The sequence below is a fragment of the Anarhichas minor genome, unplaced genomic scaffold (assembly GCF_050575085.1).
Source record: "Anarhichas minor isolate MPS153535 unplaced genomic scaffold, ASM5057508v1 ptg000017l, whole genome shotgun sequence".
NCBI classification, from domain to species: domain Eukaryota; kingdom Metazoa; phylum Chordata; class Actinopteri; order Perciformes; family Anarhichadidae; genus Anarhichas; species Anarhichas minor.
Window position 1 is genome coordinate 18,864,775 of NW_027466463.1, and position 13,113 is coordinate 18,877,887.

General features: G+C 40.8%; 1 protein-coding gene across 1 annotated transcript; it reads left to right on the forward strand.

Moving 5' to 3' along the window:
* Positions 1-468: 468 nt before the first annotated feature.
* Positions 469-11,475, forward strand: dusp3a (dual specificity phosphatase 3a). The gene is made up of 3 exons (XM_076094119.1): positions 469-647; positions 7,579-7,811; positions 11,249-11,475. Exons 1-3 carry the CDS (start codon positions 469-471, stop codon positions 11,473-11,475), a joined length of 639 nt encoding a protein of 212 aa, XP_075950234.1.
* Positions 11,476-13,113: the final 1,638 nt, after the last annotated feature.

Genomic DNA, 13,113 nt, shown 5'->3' on the forward strand with positions numbered 1-13,113 from the left:
GGGATGTAGTGGATATAAATAGCCAATTAAGTTGCATAAAATGGAAATTGAGTAAATGTAGGCTACTTATTCCACCACTTACCACAAATGGTATGCAACATTATTTATTCTCACACTTTAATTAATGCATCAATTCTCTCTTTAGAGCACTCGGATCAAAATGTATTGATTTAACTGATCTGTCGATTTTTACTCTGAAATTTTTGACCGGAAGTACACGTTGAAACCCCCTCTTACTTGACGTCGATGGTGGAGAAGCAGTAAAAAAAACAAAAGAAAACGCTCCCGCCTCACCACCAGACACCTTGTAAGGCAGCCCAGACAAGAAGACAGCGCGCGCACGACCTCACGTGCAAAGGTAAAAAAAATAAAAAATGCAGCTGAACAACCGGACGAGGCTCACGAGTCTGGAGCTGGTTGTTATCCAACATTAGTTTAGGGAAGAAAAAAAGAAGAAGAAGAAGAGTCATGAAGAAACACCTGAGTCCTACAAAACAGCAGCAGCAGCATCAACCTCCGGTAACGGCTGCTTGTACCGAGGTTACCGTCCAACAACTCAACGAGCTCCTGTCTAACGGCAGCGGCTTCTACAGCCTACCGACGCAACACTTCAACGAGGTCTTCCCCGGGATATACATCGGTAACGCGTGAGTCATTCACCCTTTCACCGTGACTTATTAGCGCGGACAGGTAAGGCAGGTTTTTAAAGATGCTCGCGCCCCATCCACCGACACACCAGACTCGACAATGACAACGATGTCGCATGCCCGGTTTAAAGCACGCACACATCAGGGCGGGCTTGTCATTTTTTATTTATTTGTTTGGTGTCTCCACTATCATCATCATCATCATCATCATCATGGAGGGAAGCGACCGCCTGTTGTCAACAAATTGTGTTATCCTCCAAATATCAGCAGCGGCAGACAGGTACATTGTGTAACAATGTAACAATGCAACAATGTAACGTATAATAATGGTCTGATAGTCATATTTTGAAATGCATTATCCTGTTTGCACGGACGGACACAACTCCCTGTTTCTTACTCAATGAATCCATCATTAGTGGGCTCTGCCTGTAATCACGTCTCCATCGAGCCGCTCCCCATCCCCTCCAGCTGGGCTGCAACAACAATCACCACATCAACAAATATATAAGCGGGTTTCTTTTATTTTCATTCATAAACTGCTCAAGAAAGAAAACCCACAGGCGGTCTCGTGGGTTCCTGCAGAACAACGCACGTGAATGTTGTAGTCGTGAGTGAAGTGTCAGACACCTGTATGACATAAATAACATCATAAATCAAGTTTTTAGAGAAATAAAACAATAACTTGTGTCACGATAACAAACCTGATGTAACCCGACTATAATATCTTAATGCAAGCATCAGACATTCTGCTTTATTCTAGAGAATTGTTGATGAATCAATAAGTCTATTATTAACAGAAAACTACTCTGCAGTTTTTTAAATCATTTTTAGTTATTGTTAAAATGTCATAATAAATTCTTTAGCTTCTCAGTTGGGAGTCCTTTCTGCTTATTTTCTCGTCTTATGTGATAATAAAACTGCATGTTTTTTGGGGTTTTGACTCATGGCCGGACAAAAACAAACCAGACATATATCAGCCTCTGCTCTTGTGACGTTTTTGTAGAACAAACAACTAATCAAGAAAATAATCTGCAGATTAATTGATACTTTAAAGTCATTTGTAGTTATTGTTTTTTGTATAATCAAGGACTTGTTGCTACTTCCTCAAATTCAAGCTTAGTTATCTGTCACGTTGTATTGATATTTGGTCTACAAACATTAGGAAATGAAAAATGGCGAGAAAATGGCGTAATTAAATGTCTTGTTTTGTCCGATTTCTGCTAATCGACTAATCAACTAATTGTTGCAGCTCTGCATCCGATAGTGATGTACAATCTGGTGATTCATTTTTTTTACATTTTAGATAAGAATATCCTAAATTTGGAAGATTTTCTGTGGCAAATAATTATTTTCATTATTGTTGATTTATTTTTGATAAACCAATGAATCTTTATCATCATTAAAATTATGTGAAAAAATAATAATTGAATGTCCTAAAGCCAAAAGTGATGTCCTTTAAACATCCCAAAACCCAACAATATTCAGTTTACTAACGCATTAGACAAAAACTAAAAATAGTATCTAATCTCATTATTGGACATCTAAATAGCTGCTGTGTAATTTAATTCCAGCGCCGTCACCTGTATCAAGCAGTGAAAGGAGCTGAGCACACAAACTCATACATACAAACACATGCATATACTGTATATGTATATTAAACATGGCAGAGGGCGGACTATAAATCTACAGTTGTTGGCTGACTGCATGCTATCGGCTTTGTAATGAACATGCCGACTCTTCAGGGATTTACAGCTCGGTGTTCCAGTAAAACCAGTTTCTGGTACTTCATGTAAGGTGTATTATGTGCAAGTATAAGTACACAACATTCCTTTAGTTCTTACGGTCAGTACACTTAGTAAGTAGAAGCAGATATTCAGATCACGTCAGGTGCAATCTATGTGTTCTAATCATGGACTGTATGTAAGAAGTGTAAAAGAAAGCATCCCCTGCTTTATGGTCTGTTTGACTCTAAATGGACCATAATGTACTAAATGAACATCATGCTGTATTGAAGAAGACTTGAAACTAGAGATTGAGACCATAAACTCATGTTTACAATGTTTACTGAGGTAATAAATCAGGAGAGAAGTAGAGTCATTTTCTCATAGACTTCTATACAACCAGAGGAGTCGCCCCCTGATGGACACTAGAGAGAATGCAAGTTAAAGACACTTGGTACTGATATTGATATTTAAAATGTAAAGAAATCAGACTACTTCTGCAACTGAGGATTATTTTATTACATGAAGAAATATTATGTTTCGATATGCAACTGAGACATTATCTAATGCTAAATTTAGGAGCAATCTACAGACACAAATAGACAAAGTAGTAAAATAAAAATCCAGATGTGTGTTTTGGATGTTTTCCCTCCACTCCACTAGTTAAAAAGAAGATATACAATGGAAGCAAAGTAGCCCAAAATCTCAAAATTGACCATGAAAAATGAAGGTACTGAAAAAAAAGTCACTTGTGGTCTTTGTACCATAACTCAGATATCTTATTGGCACAGGTATTAAACATGCATGCACGTCATGTCTTTGCACTTTTAGGCAATATTTGGTAAAAGACACCCCATTATATAGTACATTAGCATCTTCTGCAACCTAAAACTAAAATCTCGAATATCAGAAATCATTTCAGGTTTCAAGTGTCAAATTTGTCGGAAAAGCCATTTGAGATAAAGAAGTTACAGGAAACATAATTTTCAAATACAATTTGCTGTTCGGTAATAAAAGCTTTTACGGAGCAGCTTTCAATCTCTCTTTTATGGATTCACGGTAGACAACGGATTCAGGGATGCCCCTGAGAAACGTAGTGTCTCTGTGTGCAGGCCCATCATCTGGCTCCCGTCACTGCCAAGAGAGGAATACAAGCACATTACTGTACCTCGGCACGACAACAAAATCAATCTGAATATGCCAATCCGTCCCGAGCCAAGTCTCCAAACAAAGTGCTGGCAGTCGTGTGCTGAGCTGAAGCTGATCTGAGCTTTGCGGTTCCTTTTGAAGAAGAGATTTTGATTTCTGATGAAGAAATTGAGTTATTTTGTAATCATTTGTCTTTACTTTCTCTTGTACAGTATGGTGGAGGTAATTAGTAAAGTATTTTATCATTAAAGTACATCACAGGCAGTCCAAACAAGTCGAAAAGGGCAGCGTAATGTAATGTGATATTGAAAATGGCTCATGCAGGGCGAGGTGGTATTGATTGTTGATGAAAGCCTGAACCTTGTCGACTATTTCCACCACTGGGACCCACGAAGCCTTTCTGCTGATGCATCCTGTATATTGGTCCTGTTACAATTTAATAAGTGTAGCTGGCCAACATCAAAACAAACGCACTGATTAACACATTTATATTTAATGTATATACACGCATGTGGTTTATTCGATCACAGTTGACGGAAAAAAATAGCTTTGTCCTTGAAACTATTCATTAACGTCTCCTACCATGGGATCCCCCGTAGGGACTTGGGCCCATGACCTATTTTAGGCTACGATCTATACTTTAAAGCAACAACCAGGACACAATTTAATGTAGGATTGTTCCCCTGGCACTCATGGATATACATTATAGTTCAGTTTATAAAAGATCATCAGAATTTAATCTCATAGTCAGCTAGCGTCAGCTAACAATGTTAGTGGGCTAATACAATGTCTAGGAGCTGCGGTCCCACAGAGCAAATTAACTTCAATGTTTATGTAACATTACTTTTGACAATGATGTCTAGGATTTTGGGAAGAATCTGAGCAGTTCTCAGCTGCCTAACGTTAGCGTAACATGAAACAAGTACCTGTTGTTTCAATGCAGGGCTGTTTTAGGTCTGAATATAATATATCAATAACAAAATCTCAATCAGTGTCATTCTCAAACCTTTCAGTTGTCCTGTATGGAAGCATCTTTATTTGTTAGGATTTTGTATTGCAATCTAAAATGACATGTTTGTATTTTATCCATATCACCCACTGCATATATTCTCCTTAAAGAGAATAGGAACTAAGCAATAAATCATCCCGAAGAGATGGATAAAAAACAGAAATCTGGGAAACAATAAAACTCCAACAATACAATTTAAAGTTCTAAAAATGCTGATCTGTGAGCATGTTTCCTGAGCTCGTCAGTAAAATGTTCCCAAACCCTTTAAATGGATTAAGAGTGTGTTTTCCAGAACTCAAACCCCTTACACTGTTTTCAGATCTGTCGTAGTCAGCACAATGAAACCACCGTGAGCAGCTCAGGGACACACTTAAGGTGTGGTTTGTTTGCTTTGAGGAACACTTTGGCTCTTTGTGAAGCCGGTCTTTAATAATGGATGTTGTGGGACTGCAGATCCCAGGGTGGAGGAGGCTGGGACAGGGCAGGTAAATAGGAAACGAAGCCACTGGCTGTGAACTCTCTTGAACCAGAGTGTGCCTCTGCATTGTACAAGTACAGTAAGTATGAACAGTGCTGCTTCAGTCACTTCTCCTTCCACACTTAGAGATGCACATGTTGCATTGTAAGTGCTTTAGCTTCAAACGTAAGCGTTTACTTCATCGTGTACGCACAAAGGTCTAAACGTAAACGGACATATTCTGAATAAAAGAGCGGAATAATATGAATTAAGAGTCTCTGCCCCGCAGCTGACACACAAACAGATGGGCTGCTTCATCCCTCCTCCAATAACCGTAAAGCAAAATGGTGGCAGAGAGGATTTTTTTTTCATTAGTTGTTGCAGAGGAGGCTTTGAAGCCACCGCCTCTAGGGAGCTGTCCAGGGTCACCTAGCCTCACCCCACCAGCCTCATATTGACTGTAAGTAGTCACAGCAATAAAAGGCACACAGCGCTGTCAGGGTGAGCATGTTACAAGAAGATGCATCGTTCTTTGGTCTGGATAAAAGAAAAGCAAGTTTTAGCTGGATCGGAAAAATAAGTCTAATTGTATAGAAGTCTATGAGAAACTGACTCTACCTTGTGATTGACAGGTCGCTACCTTGTTGTCCGGTCTTGTCCGTGTTTTTGTCTACAACTTTAACCCCTTTCACGGTGTGTTTTCATTTCATGAAAGTTAATTGTAACATTTTGGTCGCAAAGAAATGTCTCATTCAGGTTGTACTTAGCTCCACCCTCTAGTGTTACTTCTGGCTGCAAAAAAAACAAGATGGCGACGGACAAAAAGCAGAACCCGAGGCTTCAAAACCAATGGGTGACGTCACTGCAACTACGTCCATTTCTTATGTACAGTCGATGGGTTAAACGCTCTCGTTTGTCGAATGGCAAATGTTAAAATCAGCAGGAGGAGAGCTAGTTTACGTTAGCCGTTAGCAGCACAGTCCTGCTTGGCTAAATAACGGAACCAACAGCGAACGTTAACGGATGTTGCATTGTGTTGTATTATGATGGATTCAAGCTAAATAGGTGCTTGAAAGAGATGTTTTCACATCAGTATAAAGAAACCTACTGCTATTGGATTGGCTGATACATAAGTTCAGAAGTCTTTCAGAAAGGAAAAAAATGGTATAAAAAACACTTTTTAGCTTGTATCAAAACTTAAACAGGTTTTCGTGCATCTTTTATGCAAGAACTCATCTCTCTGAAACAGTGAAAGAGACACTGGAGAAAAGAAGACACAAGCGTTAACGGCTCGTACCGTAAACTCACGTTTCTTCTGTTCTCTGTTAGCTGTAGAGCAACAGTATGGTGGAGCTTTATTTGCTGTTTAAACGTAAATTCAGCACAGCTAATTAGTGGCACTAAATGTTCCATAAACCTCTAATACAACATATACAAAAGAGCCATTTTATTCAGAATCAATGGGCAGTGCCTCCGGCCAGGTTGGATCGTAACAGTGGACACGGGCGTCCAGCCAGGCGGGCTGGAGCAGCCAAAAACCCTGAATTGCTTTGTTATGGTTTGTTTGCGCTGTATAGGCCCAATATGCAGTATTGCTCCTTACAAAGTTCAGCAGAGCAGGAGGGGAGCAGATTTATTGCTTCATGGATGTTTAGTGAAGCTCTTTAACTATTTCTTTCTATCCCAAGTCCTGCTTGAAAATGGTTGTCATATTTTTTCCTCTCCTTTGTAATCAGTCTCTTTCACTTTCTTTCTCTTTCTCCTGCGTAGCCATTGTTCAGTGTGTGCATCTATTCTCGTAATTGTAGCTTTTTAAATGTCTCTATATCTTCTGGGTTTTGGACTTTTGTTTTGTCAAACATTTAAATGTTCTCCTGCATTTACATTTGCAAGAGACCTGACCCATGTGTCCCTTTTATAGAGCTTTTTCGAGGGGAAAAGAGCAGGTGAACACAATCAGTAATTAGCTCTGCAGAGGTCTAATCAACCTGAATAAATGAAAACACCTGTGTGGCCCGTTAAGACGTCACCTTTGGCTGTGGGGGCTTGTAAAGGACAATCACTTTTTATCACATTTTCTAGATTAAATCATGAACTAAATCAATTACAAATGAATTAGTTGTACTCCTAAGTTTTGGATAACGCAGAGACACTTTCGAGTTCTGTTTTAAAGCAGCAACATGCAGAACTTTTACGGCTCCCAGCAGCAGATATACGGTATTTGGCCGTATATCAAGCTGTGACGCTGCCAGCACTGTGTTCACTAAAACGCATGCAGAGTGGTCGTGAAAGATGCGGCCCACATTGTCAAAATATCACTTTGACATAAATTGTGCTGACACGCTCCTTTGCTGTATCTGTCGGGTGTTATTATTAGTTGTGTTATTTGTCTTAGATGCCTTGTTCTGCTGCTGTACACTCATCATTTTGTGTTGTGAGATAACACAAAAAAAAGTTTTAAATCACCATCAAGAGGCACTCTATAAGTTTTTACCGGTACTTTGTGTCAGTGCAGCAGGCTTGTCACAGACATCAGCAACCTGCTTAAAGTGATTAAATTAATGTATTTTTTCCACTCTGATCCTGAATTCCCAGGTTCGTAGCTCAGAATGCAATGCGTCTGCAGAAACTGGGAGTGACGCACGTCCTCAACGTGGCGGAGGGCACCTCCTTCATGCACGTCAACACCAGTGTGGAGTTCTACACCGGCACGGGCATCACGTACCACGGCATCCAGGCCAACGACACGGAGCGGTTCATCCTCAGTGCCTTCTTTGAGGAGGGGGCTGATTTTATCGACAAGGCGCTGGCACACAACAACGGCAAAGGTGGGTTCACTTTGAGCTGTGGAGAGCGGTATGTGGAGATTTGCACTCTTATTTTGTTTTGCCCTTTTCTTGTTTAGGGGAGCCTGATTCGTCAGTTAATTGGGCTAAATGCAAAAAATGGATACAATCAATATTTTTATATTGAAAACGGATCACTACTTGTGTGCGAAAGTTGTCACTCATAATAATGAACCCAAGGAGAATTCAACCCCATGGAGCATTTTAGCGTCTTTCAGCTATTTTTTGTTTTGGTTCACTCTCACCGCTCTCTTAACATCGATTTCAGCTGTACAAAAGCTGTTAAAAACACCAACCGGCAGACAAAAACCAATTTGACTCTGAATATATGTTAAATAAAATCAATAGGGTTTTGGACAATTACTATAATTTATTAACAAACTACATATTCAACTAATATTCTCTCCTCAATGACTCCTCAATGAATGTCATTTTAACTAACCAAAACCAAATAAAACTTTCCATCCACTGTTCCAACAATTATCAACTCTGGGTTGAGAGTTTGAAAGAGAGACCGAATAAGTAACAGATAAAATAAGATGTAACCACCGTAACATTTTAACTTTTTACTAACACTGTTTTCCAGTGCGTTCGTGACGTCAAACGTGACACACGATCTATCGCCTGTTTTTCGTTTTCCTGTCCATATCTGCACTAATTTAAATTGGAAGCAGCTGGTATAAGTTAGCGACTAGTGGGTGAACATAGCGGAGCATTTAAAGTTAGCGGCTCAAGAGACATATATTCTTTTGAAGAGTTAGCGGAGACGAAAAACAAAGCTAACAGGGGACCGAAATTATTAAAAAGGAAATGTTCTAATGAAGCAGAATGTTTTGTGAATCTTCACTCTGACAGTATCACTGGTTAACTCCACTGTTGGAAAGTAGACTAATGATGTTGTTGCAGTAATTTAAAATCACTTATCAGTACGTGCAAAATGCAAAAAACTTTACTTTTAAAAGCAACTTGTTACATTGCAACGTTACTGCCATTAAAAAGTAACTTGTTTTGTGACATTGTTACATGCTGAGGAAAATTTAAATCTGAAGAGTATTTTTGACAAACATTACGCATGTGGTAACTGAGAGTTTGTGCCTCAACAAAAGGAGATCAAAGAGGAACACTGTGTCTCCCACTTGAAAGTAATTTGTCTCCACAAGTTGAGACAAAAAAAAAGCTCCTCTTGCTGCTCTTCTAACAAAGGATACAAGATTCAAGGCGTCTTTTAATGCTTCACCCTAAATACGATCGTGAAGCGAACACAGGAGGAGATAATCATGACGCCCAAAGCGTCCGAGGCTAAATCTGACACACTCCTGAGCCCTGCTCCACATTCCTTCATCAGATCATGTCGAAATGCTCCATGCGTAACACACCTGTGGCACCAAATACGCCTCATTGTGTTCGACAACAGCTCTGTTAAACAGGAGCTATAACACTGGGGAGCAGAATACAACAATGAAACGATGTTAGTCTTAAACTAGCCATCAGAGGTCAGGTGTACTGTGTTTTAAACATGTCACATGTGTTGTGTAGCATATTGGAAAACACTATACGTGGAATCAATCAATCCCAGGAGGCCTCCACCCTCCCCCCACCAAAAAACGATCTTTCCCCAGCTCTCCCAAAACTGCAGCAAAATTTACTTAATTTGTCACCACACGTGAGGGATGTGTTTAATTGTGGTGCTGAACCCTGTGTTTTATTGTCAGCATTGGCACAGAAAAGCATCTTAATCCCGAGGCACTTTGGGGGAGAAGTGCACCACCAACGCCGCTGTGGTAAATCAGGAGTGAAGAGCGACCGTAACAAGGACTGTGATGGAGGAGGAGGAGGAGGATAATGCTGCGCCTCGTATTGCTGTAGTTTGACCTTCAGTGCTGTTGGGCAACATTATCTTTGACATTCTCCCCCCCGCGCAGCAAGCTCTGGAAAAAGTCAAAGGTCCTTTGAAAGGATTTTAATGAGGAGCTGCAGCGATGCTGCTGCGTGTCGGCCATAATGAAGACATGTTACTGTGTTACGGTCTGTGTGTCGAGTGTTTACAAGCTCACACTTTATAAATCCACCATGCAGGCGTGTGAGGAAAAGGTTTTCTTCAATTTCTTTCTTTCTTTCTTTCTTTCTTTCTTTCTTTCTGTTGAGGTAAATATTCTAAACTACTTAATTCTGGTGCATTTTTTGTGAATTTGAGTTCCCTCTGGTTAACAGTTACGCAGTGTGTATGTCTAGGGCTTTTATTGTGAAAGGTAAGACCAGAAGAAGTAGATCTGGTCTGCGCGGCCTTTGTCAACGTTAAAAGGAGTAATAAAGTTTGCCGTCTTGGTTTCGGACTCGCCTGTGATTATGTACAATATTCTGTACTCTTTGAATATGTCCGCCCAACACTACGTGATTGGTTGATGCCTTTATTCACGGTGCAGAAGCTCCGAAAAACAGCTTCAATCGAAGTTTGCATGCGAAATACTTCCGCACACTGCTTCTCTGATGCTTCCATGTCGTGATTTTCCAATCAGCATGCTTGCTCGTGTCCTCTATGATTTATTTGTGAGCTAAGTTTTATGTCATTAGATCATGTACAAAGGTGTAGCTGATAGTGATTTTTAAAGACCGTCTGTTGTGCTTCTAGACTTTCTTTTTTGAATTGCTAGAGATGATTACACTTTGAACATCACATTTGTCTTCTTGTTTCAAATAAGAAGTGACAGCCCTGTTAGTGAGTGAGCGATGGAGCGAGCAAACGAGTGAAGTCGTGAGCCAGAGAGGATACAGTAGAATCAACACTGATCCGTGGCAGGCCGGGTGATTAGGTATTGAAGAGGTTGTTTCATTGGCAGAGGACTTCTTCTTCTGGACGGAGATTATACTACAGAGGAGAGGTGTTGGGTTTCAAAGGAAGGTGCAGACTCTGCAGATCTGACCGGAGCCCGGCACATCAGCTGCTCTGTGAGGCTTGCCAAGTCCGATTCCTCGTGGGGTTTTTGGGGCTTGTCGGTAATGAAAGTCAGACAGAGATGCGTCTTAGACGGCAAACACAAACAAGGCGTCCTTCACGCACAACAGACAACAACTTCCTGGCACAGAAGATGCTTTGCTAGGCAACTTTAACAGCAGCATATGTTTTCTCAACCACTCGTACTTCTGTTTTGTTAATTTGTTTCTTCTTTCTTTCCTAATTTTTCTTCCTCCTTTGAGACTTGAGAGTAAAAACCCTCCATGAAGCACAAATCCTCTCTGGTGTTTTTTCCCCTTGAAACTTGTCTGTATTGTTCTTTAAAGACACGGTGAAATCAAACAAACATTAACCGAGCAGAGAGGGGAAGCTCGCCATATCCTTTTAAAATGTCTTGCGATGAGACCACATATCCAGTAGCACTAATCTTATCGTTCTCTTCTCTGGTTGCATCCTCCAGGGAAAGTGTACGTACACTGCAGAGAAGGCTACAGCCGCTCCCCCACCATGGTCGTCGCTTACCTCATGCTGCGCCACAAAATGGATGCCCGTCTGGCGGTGGCCACCGTGAGGCACAAGAGAGAAATCGGCCCCAACGACGGCTTCCTTCGCCAACTGTGCCAACTGAACGAGAAGCTGGCGAAGGAGGGCAAGCTGAACGGGGGGGAGGTGGGCAAACTAAAGACCAAATGAGAGCGAGCCTCTCTCAGGCTTTTCAGCTGCTCTCGGAGACTGACCCCACCCTGACCAAACCAGCACCCATGTGACACAAACATACATGCATTTATCTGTGTAGGTAATTAATCCGTCATGCACACACACATACCGTTTTTCATCTTCAGTTCTCGTCTGTCACTGCTGCTCTGTAAGGGGACCTCAGTCAGTCCTCCTGCTCCTATGAAGAGTGCGATCTCAAATACAGTCTTCTCTAGACTCCACACCACACAGATGTGCAGACGTACCTGAAAGCATTCCTTCAATATTCCCCCAGATGGTGAGAACCTCACCCTGATTTTTAAAGATTTCCTTAAATAGAAAGATTATAGCACAATCATTCCATAGTTTTCCACTGCCGGGAATGTCAGCGAGTACTCTATAGATTCCAAATGAACTCTTCTAATTTTTTAGGTGGATGGCCAAACGCGATGCAGCAAAACAAGCCAATATGTGAATGGATGGAGGAAAATCCCAAACATTCCATGAAAAGTGAGAAAAAAAAGCCCCTCGGAGTTTTGTTTTCCCTCTCAATCCTTAAAAAAATAAATCCCTTCTATCTTTTAGGGCCAGATATTTAATGCACAAACGATTCACACTCCAATGCACACTCTGCGGAGCATTTCTGTCGGCATCATCCACCGTATACGGCCTCTAGTTTGACAGCGGTAGCATCACATCCCTCGGCTGGCAGCAGCGACAGCAAAGGTCGAGCTAATTAAAAATAAGGAGCCGCTGCGTGGGGTTGTTCGCGTAGCCGCCATGTTATGTGACGTTATTTTAGTTTGTCATTGAGCTCAGTCAGCTTACACACAGGACAGATCACATTTAGGCAACTGAATATCCTCTTGAAAAGAAGCTTCAAATGAGCTAATTTACAGTATTTCATCTCTAAAGTGGCTTATTGACAAACTCAATTTTCTCCTGCATTAGAAATAATAAGAGGAGAGTTATTGTAACTTTCTGTAAAGCAGGACTGCGTGACAAAATGTCATGTTACTCAACAACTTCTGTTATCTGGATGCAAAGAAGAGGTTTAGTCCTGATGATTACACTCTCACAATCTGCTGGTTTAGTTTGTGTTTAATATTAAACTAACAGATCAAATATAATCCTATTTTAATCAGCCCAGCTGTCTACACAGGCCACGCTCTACTCAAGTGTATTTTTTACGTTCATAGTTTTATACGTGTACCTACAGTGGTTGTGTTTCAGGCTCTGAACGCTGCCAAAACGCAGATGACCTACGATCATTACTGTACTTGAACGCATCCTGTGTAGACGGCCTTTGTTGCTTTTTAACTTAAAGGACGTCCACCACGCTAAACCAGCTGATTATAAAAAGGCTGATTAGGCACGTTTTGAGAGGATCTCCGCTCACAATAAAAGACCTAAACAACAGGAACACTGCTGAATCTCTTTTTCCTCTATTTTGGTTGACAAAACTCTGTTTTAATGAAGCCACGGTTCATTGGCATATTTTATTAGTTTTAGTTGTCAGAAACTGAATGAGGATAAAGTTGAGATTTGATCGTGACTCCTAAATGCTACCCATTGAGGTGAACAGTATTTCCTGCGCTGCTGCACTGAGATGTCCGACAAAATGATAAAACTCAC